This window comes from Drosophila busckii, chromosome X, assembly GCF_011750605.1.
Source record: "Drosophila busckii strain San Diego stock center, stock number 13000-0081.31 chromosome X, ASM1175060v1, whole genome shotgun sequence".
NCBI classification, from domain to species: domain Eukaryota; kingdom Metazoa; phylum Arthropoda; class Insecta; order Diptera; family Drosophilidae; genus Drosophila; species Drosophila busckii.
In genome coordinates, this window is record NC_046608.1 from 1,686,421 (window position 1) to 1,701,313 (window position 14,893).

Below are 14,893 nucleotides of genomic sequence, written 5' to 3' on the forward strand. Positions count from 1 at the left end.
AGTTTAACATAACATGTTTATAAATATGCTTTAATGACTACAGTTTCACGTTAATGCGGTAATTGAATTTGTTGTTTTTAATTATTTCGGTGTGTACTGTATGCATGCGAATGTGTGTGTGTGTGTGTGTAAGTGTCTGTGTGTGTAAATGTTTGTGTATTTTCTATTTGCTTATGTTTATGTATGTGTGTGTGATGTTCACTATATTTGTTGTATATTGTTTTCTTATTTCTCTTTGTTTTTTTTTTGTTTTTGTTTTGTTTTTGGTTTTAAATCGTAAAATACTAATTTAGCAAATGTAGGCACCCTAAATATTAAAGCTTTTGCAAAACACGGCTTCTCAATAAGATATAACAATATTTAATTTAAATATACAATACCGTTAATTCAAAATAAACAATTTTTTTGTGTGTAATTATTTACTTGTATTTGTTTTTTTTTGTTTTGGTTGTTTTTTGTTTGATCTGCAATTGTTTGTAAATTACATTTCATATATTTTGTATTTAGCATAAATTTCTTGTAGAAATTCTTACATACAAATACAAACGGTATTTGTTTTTTTAAATTTATCTTAAGTAATTGTAGTATGATTTTGCTTTTAGTTTTTGGATTAGTTAAGATTTAATTATTCTTATGAATTTTGTTTTGCTTTTATTTAAAAAAAAAATCATTTAATTTATTGTATTGTAGTTTAGTATTTAGATTTAACATAATTTTTTATTAGTTTTGTTTGTTTAATTTTTTCTTTGTTTTTGTTTTCAATAAATTGGTCTTTGTTTCGGCTTTCTTTCAACTACAGAATACATTCCTATAATACATATAAAGTCAAATATGATCTTTTAATGGTTCGTATAAGAGTATATAGTATAATTTTGTTTTCTTTTGTTTTTCATGTTCATGTTCATGTTCTTCTTGTTGTAATTCCTGTTATCTTGTTGACCGCCTGTTCATGTACATATATAATATATATATATATATTATATATATATATTATATATATATATTATTGTATAGGTGTGTAGCGCATTTCAACTATCTACTATGTCGTTTACCGTTAGGCCGGATATCTATTTAGTTTGGTTTTTTGTTTGCAATAGTTTTGGTTTATAAGTCCTCCAAGTATGAAACTAAACTGTGTAAATGTACCAAAATTTTCTTCTTTTTTACTTGGAGCTTTTGGTTTGTTTTGATATTCGAGTTGTAGTTGTACACCAATCAAAACATTCAAATCCACAGCTGATAGTAAGTACCCAAAAATGTGCTATAGGTTGTTTCTGTTCAAGCATCGAGAACACACAGACACACACACACACACCAACACACATACTATACCACAGAGAATACCCATCGAACACAATGGAAACTTCAATTGAAATTTAATATAATGCGTATAGCTTAGCACAGTTTGTTTGCACGTCTGTGCACAGTGGGGCAAGCAGTGTAAGATAGAGCAGTTGAGTTGGTCGACATGTGGTCAGTCATAGATCGTTTACTCTACTTCTACTTTATACTATTTTAAAAGCTGCTATTTTGTCGCTTTTGATTCACTTCAATTTGATTTCAGTTTCAGCTATATTTCAGCCCACTGTGCACATGCTTTTGGTTTTTTGCGTTACTGTTCTGTTATACTATATGTACTAACGGCAACTGTACATCTGGTTAAAGAGCTTTTCTTCAATAATCTAAATATTTCCTATGCATTTTACTTACACATATTTTTAAGACTTTTTTTTATTCATTTTTTTTTTTGTTTTTTTTAGTAAGTTGTGTATAATAAAGACCTGTCTTGAAATTTCGGTCCCTCATATCAAAGTTTTTTTTTTTTATAGTTTTATTAAACGTTTATGTGTTTGTTGATGTTTTCATTAAGGTATTGTGTTAGGAAACCAGTTCAAACGGAAATTTTGTTCTTAGTTGTTATTGTGTCTTCCTTTGAGAGTTTATAGTTTTTGTTGTGAAGATTTGAAGCCCAAAATCTGCATTATAAACAACGTTAAAGCTGGGCTTGTTCTTTTTATGTCAGTATTGTAGGTATGTATATGTATGCCTGTGTGTGTGTGTGTGTGTGTGTGTGTGTGTGTGTATTATTGTTGTCGTTTAATATTACCATTAAGAATATTATTATTCGACTCTTGTGTGTTGTTATTTATTATTTATTTGGTGATAAAGCTATTTTGACAGCAGTCTTGAACGTTCATTTCAATTTAAATATTCAATATTATAAATAGGTATACATTTTTAAAGGGGTTCTTTTTCTTAGGTTCTTGATTTACATTTAGGGGGAGAGGGTGCTTTGAAAAGTTTTGAAAAATTTGTATTGAAATTCCTTCCGTACGAGCAGTTTATACTACCATTTCTACAAGCGCTTGAAGAGAGTTGAAATCGATAAGCAATCGATAACAAATAAAAGGCACAGTTCTGCCAGATTATGTGTAAATAATCGTTGCTGACAACCAATGAATATTGAACTGTCAAATGGCTTAATTTGCAATTTGGAATGTAATTGTTAGAAATTTTTAATTGACGCATTCTAGCAAAACAAATACACTTTTGAAAAATGGCTAAGCACATAATTGTGTAAACGTATTTTCTCATAAAGTTTTTGGTTTTGTTTCTCTAGCATTCCGTGTTTTTGGCATTCTAAATTTGTTGGGAATTCAATTGTAGAAATTTTTTGAAAATCGCTTACGACATTTTGTTATCTATTATTATTATTTGCGTTTCGCCTAAAAGCATTTGAAGTTATGCAAAAACTTACTTACTTACACAAAAAAAAAAAAATGTTTTTTTATTTTAAATTTTTTTTTATGCTATATATTTTTTTTTTACTTAACTTCGATGCTCTCTCTTAATACTTGTCTCCTAGTATGTCTATGCAATTTCCATTTTTAGAATCTTTAGAAAACTTATCGTAGCTCGGCCACTCTGCACTAGTATTAACTACTGTATTTTGTTAGATTTTTTTAATATATATATTTTTTAACGCCTGCTGTAAGGGTTGTATTTTTTTTTTATCATATTCATATGATTTTTTTTTGTTTACATTTTATAAATAACTCTCTTTTGGTTTTACTAACTTTATTACAAAATTCAATTAAAATTGTTCATTGTTGGGCTTTAAGTTTAGTTATGCATTTTTTTTCGTACCTATCTCAAAAGCAAGTCAGGTTCCTAATTGAGTGTTAGAATTTTGGGGGTTTTAAACAATTTGGTTATGCAATACTATTGCCATAGAATCGTATTTGATTTCTTTTTGTAAAATGTTTATTAAAGCCAGAGCTAAGATTAGTATGTATGTATATATATGTAGGTATATGTATGTATAAGTGGTACAGGGTTTTCCATATAAACAACAAACAAACGTTTAGTTGAATAAGATGTTTTGTTTTTTCAATTTTGTTACTCTATATATTTTATTTGTTTTGTTTTGTTTTTTTTTTAGACAAACAACAGTTATAATAATAACATTATATTTTTTTATTGTGTTTTTATCTATTTTTTTTTGTCTTAACACTAAGTACCAGTAAGCTAACCAATCACACAATCGCAATACAGATACACACACGCACAGAATAAAATCTGTACACATATTTGAGTTGTGGTTTGGGAATGTGCGAAAGTAAACTAAGAGCTAATAGCTTTACTCTTATATAAATAGTTCTCACACAGACGGACTTGGCAGAAGAAAACCAAAAAAAAAAATATAAACAAAAAGAAGAGATTTACCTTTGAGGTTAGATTTGGTATTTGGTACTGTACTGTTTGTTTGTTTTGTTTTTTTTTTAATATCAACTAAAGTTAGGGGCTTTATTTATATAGTATATGTTTAGCTTACGTTCATACATTCAATGCTATGCTAGTTAGTACGGCCATTTGCCAATTATGAGACCTATTAATATATATATTCCTAAACTCAGAAAAAAAAAAACACATTTATCATACATGCATATGTACAATAGGTATATATGATAACATTTGACTTTTCTTGTTGTTGTTTTTGTTATGTTTGTTTCACATTCCGAAGAGGCTTATTTAAAAAAGGCCGAATTCGAAATGACACTTGTAGAATTACTAATATTCCTATTAATGGTATTATTACTAGTACTATTACTAGTATTACTAAAACTATTCCTATTACTACTATTATTGCATACACGTTCTCTTTTCCTAGTAAACTTATTCTCTGTGTTCTTTGAGGCAATCGTTGCAACTCCTGTCGTCGTCATCGTTGTTGTTGTCGGTATCGGTATTGTCATCGATGTTTCAGCAACGCCAGCGAAGTCTGTGTACATCGGTATCGCTGTCGTTATCGCTGTAGCTGGTGGCATCGCTAATGAACTCGATGTCGCTATCGATGTATTCGCTATTTCTATGCGGTAACGGTACTTGTTAGTTTGCTCTGCTGGCGATCCATTGCTATTGATATTACTTTGGGACTCTGAATCTTCCGGTATAGCTGGTATACTAATGCTTTCAGCAATACGATGATGTGGTTGCGACTGCGAATACGATTGAGCATACGATTGCGAATATGAATGCGGATGCTGATGATGGTGGAGCTCGTGGAGTTGTAATGCTTCCGCTTCCGTTTCCGTTTCAATAGACAACGATGTTGAATGCAAACGTTGCCTCAGCGCTGTTTCCATCAGAGTTGGCGACATGGACTTGGACATGGTCATTGTTGTTGTAGTTATAGTAGCTTGTGTTGTTGTTGTTGTTGTTGTTATTGATATTGATGTGGCTGTTGTTGTTGTTGTTCTTTCATATGTGGTCGACGTAGCTGGCCTAGCTAATGTTCGCATCTCGATGTTAATCACGGAGTTTGAGCGCCCCCTCTCTGATATTCAGCTGCCATATTTGTTGGAAGATGCGTAGCTATTAACTGCAGATCCATTTGATGGCATGTGAGTATCAGGCACTAAATGTGGTGTTCTACTAGATATAGGTGGCAAAATAGGACTTGTTGGCCAATGGTAAGTAGCAGCTGCGTTATTGGATGAGGGAACACTTCTATGCAAAAAGCAGTATGTTAGACTCTCTTCGAAATTTGCTCCATTTTCGATTTCAATATATTGTAATTATCAATCAAAATCAACAAGACTACCAAATCAATTCGACTAACTACTTAGTTCTCTATATATGTTAACAAAGCGTAATAAATTATTAGATGTGGCATGCGATTCATGTATGCGGAGCTCCTTCAAGCCATGACACACTCACACGCGCGCGCACACACGCGCACACACACACACATACCACATTCTTCTCATTCTATCTGATATTCAATTTCAATCTCAATACAATCTGCAAGTATCTTGCATAGAAGCAGCGACTGAACAGTTCAGTTCAGTTGGGAAGGGTTGAGTTTGGGTTGGGCTTAGTGCGTGATTTGGATTAAGTTGGAGTGTGCTCGGGAGCTGCCTTACATTTGAAATTTGAGGGGGCGGACAGTTACAGTTACACTCACAACATGGAAGGACACGCATCTTAATAAATACTTGAGTATCGAATACCAATCCTTTGTTTCAAACTTCTCGTATGTGCACGAGGATCATTGAGTTCATCATCATTCGATATATTCTCAATAAGGATATTACGATAATTTCGATTACGATTACGTTAACGATAATTGGCCAACAAGTAATCGATATTGTTTAAGGACACAATAAAATGCGTTGTTAAAGCTCAATGAATGAAATGAGATGCGCAACTCAATGCGAAATGCATTTAGCTGAATTTAAAGAAGCATTTTAGTTTTAGTTTTCAACTTCTTAACTTACCTAGAGTGGGGAAAGAGCATGGGGGCTGCATTGAACATGGATTGAGGCGGGGCTTGCTGTATGGGCTGTATGGCAGCGGCTGCTGTATCCGGATGCAGAAAATTGCGACGCTGCTCGATGCGCTCCTGATGTTGAGTCAAGCAGCGTGACAAAATATCCGGAAGGCTCTCCATGTGCTCCTGCTCGAGTGTTCGAGTTAGTAGTGTGTCTTATCGATACTATCGATAAGAATGACTTACCTGTAGACTTTGCATTTTGTCCTCTAGATTCGTTAGGCGCTCCTCAATAGCATCCTGACGGCTAGACATATCCGATATTATTTCATAGACTGTGTTTTGTGTCTGCAACAAACAAGTGTTGAGAAACTTTAGTTAATATGCACTATTAAGAGATGGCTACCTACCTTGGCCATATCGGTTATTGTATTGGCATTATCCATTAGTTTGCGTTGATCCATTTTAACTTTTCGCAACCTAAGTGTGGCAGGTGGAAGAATCATCAAGTAATTTAAGAAAATGAATGAACAACACTTAAGTGCACAAAACAATACTTTTTTTTTTCTTTTTTTTTTTACTGAGCTCAACTGTGTGCTAGATACCCCAGATCTAGATCCAGATCTTATGGGCATACAGCACGCAGTATTTGTTAATGAACAAATTTGAAACTTTGTTTGTTCTATTTTATGTTTAGAAGTGATAGTGAAAGGTGTTTCTTGATTTTTTTTTGTTTTTTTTTGATTTGTAGTGCCGTTGTTTTTGGTATTTTGAAATAGCGTTAAAATTGCAGAAAATCATATCGTTAAATATCAGCAATAATAATGTATAATGCTAAAGATATATACATAAATGTTAGATAGAACTACAGTGATTTAGGCAACTTGTTCTATATATGATATGATGCATGACTTACAAATACAGCATATAACATTTACATATTATTATCGGATGGTTATTGTGTGTTATTATTGTTTTATTCGATACTTTAATCGATATTTTCAGATATGAAATTCTGGAATACTAACGCTGCATGCTATTTTCTTGTTTTTGTTTTTTTTTTTTTTTTGGTTTGGTTTCTTTTTCTAAATTTGTAGCATAAACGTAAAAACAGGGCTTTACAACCTATTTACAGGCTAGTAAAACGAGTTCAATCATCTTCATTGTTCATTATTGAGATTATTGTTTACTTTATTATTTGCAATTTCAGTGGTTAGTTTTGGTTTATTCGGCTATTTACAGTTGAGAGAGAATTACAAGCAGCTTGATGGGATGTCTTGAAAGCGAAGATTTCTTTCACACACACACACACAGACAGACAAACACACACACACACACACACACTCGCACACAGGCACATACACGCATATTAATGTATATCGTATTTAAATGGGGACGTTACAAGGACAAGAACTGAACGAAAAAGATTAATACAACAAGTGTGATGAGTTCAATGAGTTTGTTGAGAGGTTAAACAATTTCTTGAAACTGTGTGTGTGTTCGCATTCTTCATGGCTATATAATCATCGTATTATACAATAGATCTATTAACTGAATGTTGAATTTCTATATTTAGTTGTTGCTGCTGCTTGATATTCGAATTTGGTGGCACATTGCACATTTGATTATCAATCATTGGTTTATTATTTAGGTTGATTTTTTTTTTGTGGTTTTCTGACAGTTAGTTGACAGGATGTTGTTGTTGTTGATAGATCTCTAAGAATACTCACGCATATATAGCTAGAAGGAACTTTCTTTGGTGGGTTCTTACACGGCCGGGATTAACCCGTTTTACTAGTCTTGTATGTTTGTAAATGAGCCAAGTTTCACGTAGAACATTCGCCGCAGCATTTTTCAGCTAAACACGTTGATGAAGAAGAAATGAATACAAAGTTATTAGAGTTGTTGCTGATAAAAACCATAAAAACGAACGAACGAACGAACAATTAGAACGAAAATGAAAACAAGTAAGTCTGTGTGTGAGTGTGTAATTATGTATGTGTGTGTGTGTGTGTTTGTGTCTTTTTGTTGTTGTGTACAACAAACAAACCAAAAAAGTTAATAGTGCCGTCATAGCGTCCGTCTTATGACAAATACGTATACGTAATATTTATATACTAAGCGCTATGGAGTTGAGAATGCTATGAGATCGTATTGTGTGTGTTGATTTTGTTGGAAAACGATTTTCAATACCCTTTTGGTTAACTGCGTGTCCATCATAAAGTTGTGCACATGCTTTTCGGCACGGGTCAGCTCCAGCTTACGTGAGACGACAGCCACAAGCAAAGCCGTACAGCCAGCGCCCTGTAAAATTGACAATCAGTATGAACGATTAGTGTTTGGCTAACGTAACGATTATAACTGTTGAATCGATAAGCCAACATATTAACACACACACACACACACACAGACACATACAATAGTGTATGTGAGTGTGTGTGTGTGCAGTAATTTTCAAAATTGGTTATCAATTAAACATTTATAGCATAAATTCAATTTCTTTTGCAATTTATTCTTTTCTTTTCTTTTTTTTTTTTTTTTGTATTTTGTTGTTGTTATAATCAGTCAGTTAATTTATATATATTTTTATGACGGTTAAGGTCCAGAACTTGTTGCGCTCAATATATTCGGTTAGCTTTTGGATTTTGTTTGCTCTAACTAGATATAGATTGTTCGTATTTAAAGATTTATTTTGATTTTATTTCGAATGCTTTAATTATATGCGTTTGCCTTTGCTATTTTTAATAGATAGATTAATAATCAAATGAGCGTTTTCAACGACTAAATGCATGAATTAATTAATGAGTAATTGAGTGTGGATATGGAATGACTGCATGTCTGTTATAAATTGGCTTTGATTATATAATTTATGTATATAGCAATGCAATATAACTAAGTAGAGTAGTAGTACTGGTAGAGATGGAAATGGGGGAGGGGGCGAGGTTTACAGGTTTCGGATGTGGGAATCGTTTGGGTTAGTTTTAGTAATTAGTATTAATACGACTTCAAGTTGTACATGTCTATGTATTACAACAATTAGAGCGAATATGTTTTGATTGTTTAAATTTTCGATAGATAGATCTTTGATTATCAAATTTTGTTTGTGGCAAATACATACACACATACGTAACGTAGAAAGAGAGAGAGAGCGAGAGAGAGAGGAGTAGTTAAATTTGAATTATTTATTGTAATTTTTATGAGAATTTCAATTAGGGACTACAACATGATCAATATGCATTAGATCAGTAGAGGAAGTGAGCAAGGCAGAAATAGACAGAGCAGGAAATATAGTGTAAGACAGAAAGAGAGAGAGGAGAGGAGTAGCATAAAGAGCGTGTCTGTGTGTGTGTGTGTGTTCGTGTGTGTGTGTGTGTGTGTGTGTGTGTGTGTCGTGGTGTGTGTGTGTGTGTGTGTGTGTGTGTGTGTATGAGTGTGTTTTTAGTTTATGGGTACTGCTGTATACACTTGAATTATTATCGTTATCGGCTATCGATAATGCTAAACAATTTTGAATGTGTTTAAGCTTTAGTTTTGTTGTTTTTGAAACTACAATGCAAGTTGTTGATGATTGATAAGTACTGCTAGAAATTGTTTTGTCTAGAGCGCAGGTGTATTGGGTTTTGGGGAGTTTTTGTTTTTTTGTTTTGGGGTTTTAAGTCTAGGCGAGGGTGGTAACAATTAAGTTGAAGTGAAGCTTTGCGATTTGCATGTAATTTATATACATATGATGCTAAAGTCCGATTAATAGGCTTAATTTCAAATTTTTGTCTTGAGGAACTTTTGCTTTAATTTATAATTTTGTTTTTCTTTTTCTTTTTTTTTGGTGGTGCTGGTAAACAGTTACTAGTAATAGTTGCGCTAATTTTGATTAAGTTTAGTTTTGATATTGTATTTTTTTTTTTTTTTTTTTTGTTTTGTTAAAAACTCACCATTATTCCTGTACTGACAGCGATACCACGTCCACAGTACGTATTCGGAACAATATCACCGAAACCAACACTCAAAAATGTTATCGCTATCAGCCACATTGCATTCAAAAGATTCGCATGCTCTTCATCATGAAATCTGTTGCATATATTGTTCCATTTTTATCGTTTTACAATGGCAATTGAATCAAAGATATTCGATTGGTTTGTGTGTGATTTTCGATATGGTTATCGATCGGCATAATGCGATCGATAGTTTGTTTGTTGTTTTTTTTTTTTTTTTTGGAAAACATTGTTCAAGAGCGCGCGCGTGGCAAATGAAACGCACACGCATGGAGAGTAGATCACGCCAGAGCGTTTCGTATTTGATTTGATATTGATCAGTATTAAATGAAAGGGAAAGAGAGATAGAGAAAAATATCGTATTGTCGTATTGGCTTTATACACACAAAAATTGAACGTAGAATGTAAGTCTTAATATAAATTATAAATATACAAGTTAAAACACATAATGAACGCAAACAAATGAACGAACAAACAAACAAACAAACGAACGAACAACAAACGTAGTTAGAGAACTCAACTGAATGCAAAAGCTCGAAACTATAAACAAATTAAAAGTTTAATGACAGAGAGGCCCTTAAAGTTTCTATAGTTTGAAAATGTTAGAAAATGCAAGGAAAATTTAAATAATTGGTGGCTTATTAAACATAGTTCTTGTTTAACTGCGACTAAACCGTTGAAAGTTCATTGTTATTATTATTGTTTTAGTTTTTTTTTTTTTTTTTTTTTGGTAGCTTAAAGTTTAGAGAATTTTTGATGTTGCTGTTGTTCTTACCGGTGCGTAATAAACATTATATTTGGTAATAGATATTAAGCACAAACACACGCATACACACACACACACACACACACACACACACACATAGATATACAGACATGTGTATATAAGTACAATTAAATGAGCTGTCAACATGGATTTGTAGCACGTTGTTGGTGCCACACAGAGAGAAAAAGAAAGAATCACCAAACTTTTGACAATCAGAGTTAGGGCTAATACGCACCCACACACGCACACACACACGCATATATATGTACATACACATACAGACAGACAGAGAAATTTAGCTACAGTAAGTATAACAAGTATAAATAGTGAGAGAAAATACAGTCAAACATACAATACACATATAAACATATGCATACTTGTAGCTGTGTGTATATATATATATATATATATATATGTGTGTGTGTATGTGTGTGTGTGTGTGCCTCTTATATTTATATGTATGAATAGCAGTAATGAATATGTTTTGTATAGCAGTGAAGAACACATACGTTAAAATAGCAAACGATTTATGCTTAACTTGCTAGTGTCTATATATTTATGTGTGTGTGTGTGTCTCTGTGTGTGTATGGGTGTGTGCATGTGGAATAGAGGAAAAGAGTTGTGGGTGAGGTTTTGTTGGCTAGGCTGAGAGGCTCACACTATGTAATATGATGGTTTTAAACAATATTATTGGTTTTTGTTATAATCTTTAGATGTTTTTTGTTTTGTTTGGTTTTTGTTGCTTTTATTATATATACATTCGAGAGATTATAGCTATAGCTATGGCATGAACTAAGCGCGCGCAATGTCCTGCGAAAGAGTTTTATAGAAAAGTAGTAAAGCAACAAAGTATACAATGTAATATATTTACATGTGTATTTGTTGTTACAGTAAACAGACAAGCAACAACAACACACACACACACATAGAAATGCTGTGTGTGTGCATTTTGTTGTTCTGCTGAGTTGAGTTGATTTTATTGGCATTTATTGTGTGCTTGTGTAACACATTACGTATACGTAACGCAACGTAACGTAATTTCTGCTGATGCTACTCTTATTATTATTATTATGGTTGTTGTTGTTGTTGTTGTTGCTGCTGCTATTGTTGTTGTTGAGTTTATTGTCATTGTTGTAGTTTTTGTTGTTGTTGTATGTCTAGCGTTTACTGTTAGCTTTTAATGATATTGTTACTATTATTTGAACTGTTACGCTCTCAATTTGATTATAGAAATATATTTGCGGTTTTCTTTTGTTGTTATTTTTATATGGCAATGATTGATTTGGTTTTTGTTTTATATATTTTGTTTTTGGTATTTTTTTGATTTTGATTTTCTGATAATTTTTGTTTGGGTTTTCTAGTTGCAAATACTTACCACCATGCCGCAGGTGAGAGTTATACCGCGTCCACAGTAAGTGTTCGGCACGATGTCGCCGTAGCCGACACATAGAAATGTGATTGCCGTTAGCCACATGGTGTTTAGCAAATTGGCGTGCTCCTCATCGTGGAACCTTCATATTTAACGATATATTTATCGTTTATCGATTATTATCGTTTTTGCGTTCGTTCGTTCGTTCGTTTCAGCGTTCATGGGCATTACCATTAACAGTGTGTCGATAACACCAGTTTTAGATAAATCACATTCGTTGCGAATCGAATGCAATCGTTATCGTTATCAGTTGCGTATGTTAGTTCATATAGAAATTTTTGTATATATATATAGAATTTGTTGTTGTTGTTGTTGTTGTTGTTGTTGTTGGTATATATATATATTTTTTTTTTTTTTGGTATAGTTTTTGGTATTTTTTTTGTTGTTGTCAGATTTTCAATTTCATTTTTGCAATTTTGTGGATACAGAAGTAGGGTGAGAAGTGGAGTAAACAAATAAACAGATGTGAAATTATGTGAACATTTTTGGTTGTTGTCATTTTTTTTTTGTTTTTTTTTCGAAAAGTAAAAGAAACAAATAACAATCATATATAGAACATTTATTTTCTTATGGCTGCTCAATATAATTAATTGGATTCTTTTCTTTTTGGTTGTTTCTGTTTTAGAAATTTATATGTATTTAATACTATTGCACAAATTTATTTTTGGAAAAGTATAAGAAAATCATAAGCCATATATAGATAGATATATATATTACAATAATATATTCAAAATCAAATACGAATGGAACGTAATACATGAAACAACTAAAGCGAAAGAGGTTAAAGTAGAATTAAACAAATGAACAATACATATACACATGTATATATAGCGAGAGAGAGAGAGAGAGAGAGAGAGATAAACAGTGTCAATACCAGAGACAGAGAGAGAGAGAGAGAGAGAGAGAGAGTAAGGAAAAGAAATAATACAAATCCTGAACAAGAGAGTAGAGAATAACCGGGCACAAATAGTTTTTACGTATATATGTATATTTAAATATAAGTTTATATCAAATACGATTCACATTGATTAAGTTGAGGTTAGTTTAGGTTTAAGCTAAGTTAAGTTAGGTTAGGTTAGGTTAGGTTAGGCATAAGATTGAAGCTCTGCACAAGCTGTTACTGTTGGCTCTGTTTGTTCTGTATGCAAGAATGAATTAAACAGCTGGCTGTGTATGGTTGGTTGGTTGGTTGGTTGGTAACCTTAACCTGCGCCCTCTAAATGTCATACTCTAAGCCCCAGTGCCTAGATTTTAATCTGTCTAACAAGGATACAGGACATGCAGGCAGGCTGGCAGGCAGCGAGCTCGCTCGCTTGGCAGATGAGCTTCAATTAGTATGAAGCACAAGTTGCTAAGCGCAAACACACGCACACACACACACACGCACACACACACACACACGCACACACACATACGGAAACAGCATCAGGACATAAATGCAAGCAATACAACGCAGAGTGTCCTGCACCTGTGCGCGCTGCCAACTGCCAACGGCTATGTCAGGCCAAACGATGCGCGGTTTGTCTCTCTCGCTCGCTCTCTCTCTGTCTCTTTCTTTTAACTCTGGCGTGCCCCTTAAGAGTATTTTTCACTTGACTTTGCCTGGTGGTTTGTTTAGTTTCAAGTGGGATCGGCTGTCTGTGTCTGTGTGTGTGTGTTTGTCTGTCTGTGTGTGTGTGTGTGTGTGTGTGTGTCAAAATAAGCTTTAAATTAAATAAAATGATAACTAACTAGGCTCTGACTGTAAGTACGAGTACTTAGGTAGTTCTTTTAATTGCTTAGCTTTAGTACTTGGGGCATAGGCGCTGCTCTGCGCCTATGTCTGCGTCTCAGATTGCTCAGTGTCAATGTGTGGTGTGTGTGTGTGTGTGTGTGTGTGTGTGGGGCAAGCAAATGTCAAAATGTCATTTGTATGGGCAGCACTCCAAGCTGTACACAAAAATACAAGTAAAAGCACTAAGGGAACTTTTAACTGCAAACCCAAGCGTCACTCATTTGCGCCTCAAGCGCGCAATTGTTCACTTTGTTCGTCCATCCGTCCGTCCGTCCGTCCGTCTAACAATTAATTAACGCTATCGCTCCATTGCCATTGCCATTGCACTGGAAGAGCTCGACATGAGATCTCGCCAATTAAAAGCTAAGCTGCTTACACTTTAATCCCAATCAGTGCCAATTAGGCGCCACTAACTATGCCAATCAATATCTAAAGCTTGTATTAAGACGCTAAGTGCAATTTTAAATTTTAGTTTGCTTAGTCTCTTTAGCAAAATCGTTAGCTAGGCAAATTATATCAAAAAAATTAAAATCAAATTTATATTTATTTCGTTTTTAAGCATAACTTTATTGAATTGCATTTGCCTGAATAAACAAATGTATTGTTTCTATTGGAAATAATTTATTGAATGCCTTTTTTAGATATTTTAAATGTTTCTGCTTGTTTCATTTTAAATATTTAGCTTCATTAATTTTTACGCTTTATAAACAAAATAAAATACATTTCTCGTAGCTAGCGATTTTGTAAATTATTTTCAGTCATAGCAATCGACCCGTTCTCGAAGTATAAAAAAATTATGCAGCGATTGCTTGCGCTCATAAGTAGGCAATATTTATTCTAGGCGACCCAACACACACACACACACACATACAGAAATTATGCTTATGTAAGCTAGAGGCCGTCATATTGAGAACAATAATTTGTCTAGCTAGCTAATCCCTAAGTGCTTCAAAAATATGCAGTAAGAAAAACTGAAAAGTTTGCTACAATTAACATAAATTATAAATTAACAACATTTAGATGTTCAATCTCATAGTTTAATGTTAGCTAGAGTATTACAAGACTAAATAGTACACGTGTTAGACAAATTGCAAAATATACAAACACATATATTTATATATGTCGTAAAGATTATAATCAGCGCTTACGTTTTCACACATAG

The 14,893-nt window shown here is 33.2% G+C and overlaps 1 protein-coding gene across 9 annotated transcripts in view; it reads right to left on the reverse strand.

Moving 5' to 3' along the window:
- Window positions 1-3,464: 3,464 nt before the first annotated feature.
- Window positions 3,465-14,893, reverse strand: part of LOC108606267 (small conductance calcium-activated potassium channel protein) — a 67,153-nt gene continuing 55,724 nt past the window's right edge. For 3 of the 9 annotated variants that reach the window (XM_017996237.2, XM_017996232.2, XM_033294268.1), the window contains 7 exons: window positions 11,904-12,039; window positions 7,967-8,077; window positions 7,504-7,631; window positions 6,184-6,253; window positions 6,020-6,121; window positions 5,781-5,959; window positions 4,845-5,010 (listed from right to left, as the gene is read on the reverse strand). In XM_017996237.2, the coding sequence (XP_017851726.1) occupies window positions 4,845-5,010; window positions 5,781-5,959; window positions 6,020-6,121; window positions 6,184-6,253; window positions 7,504-7,631; window positions 7,967-8,077; window positions 11,904-12,039 (892 nt within the window). The other 6 variants (XM_017996234.1, XM_017996242.2, XM_017996241.2 and 3 more) reach the window with 6 other exon arrangements.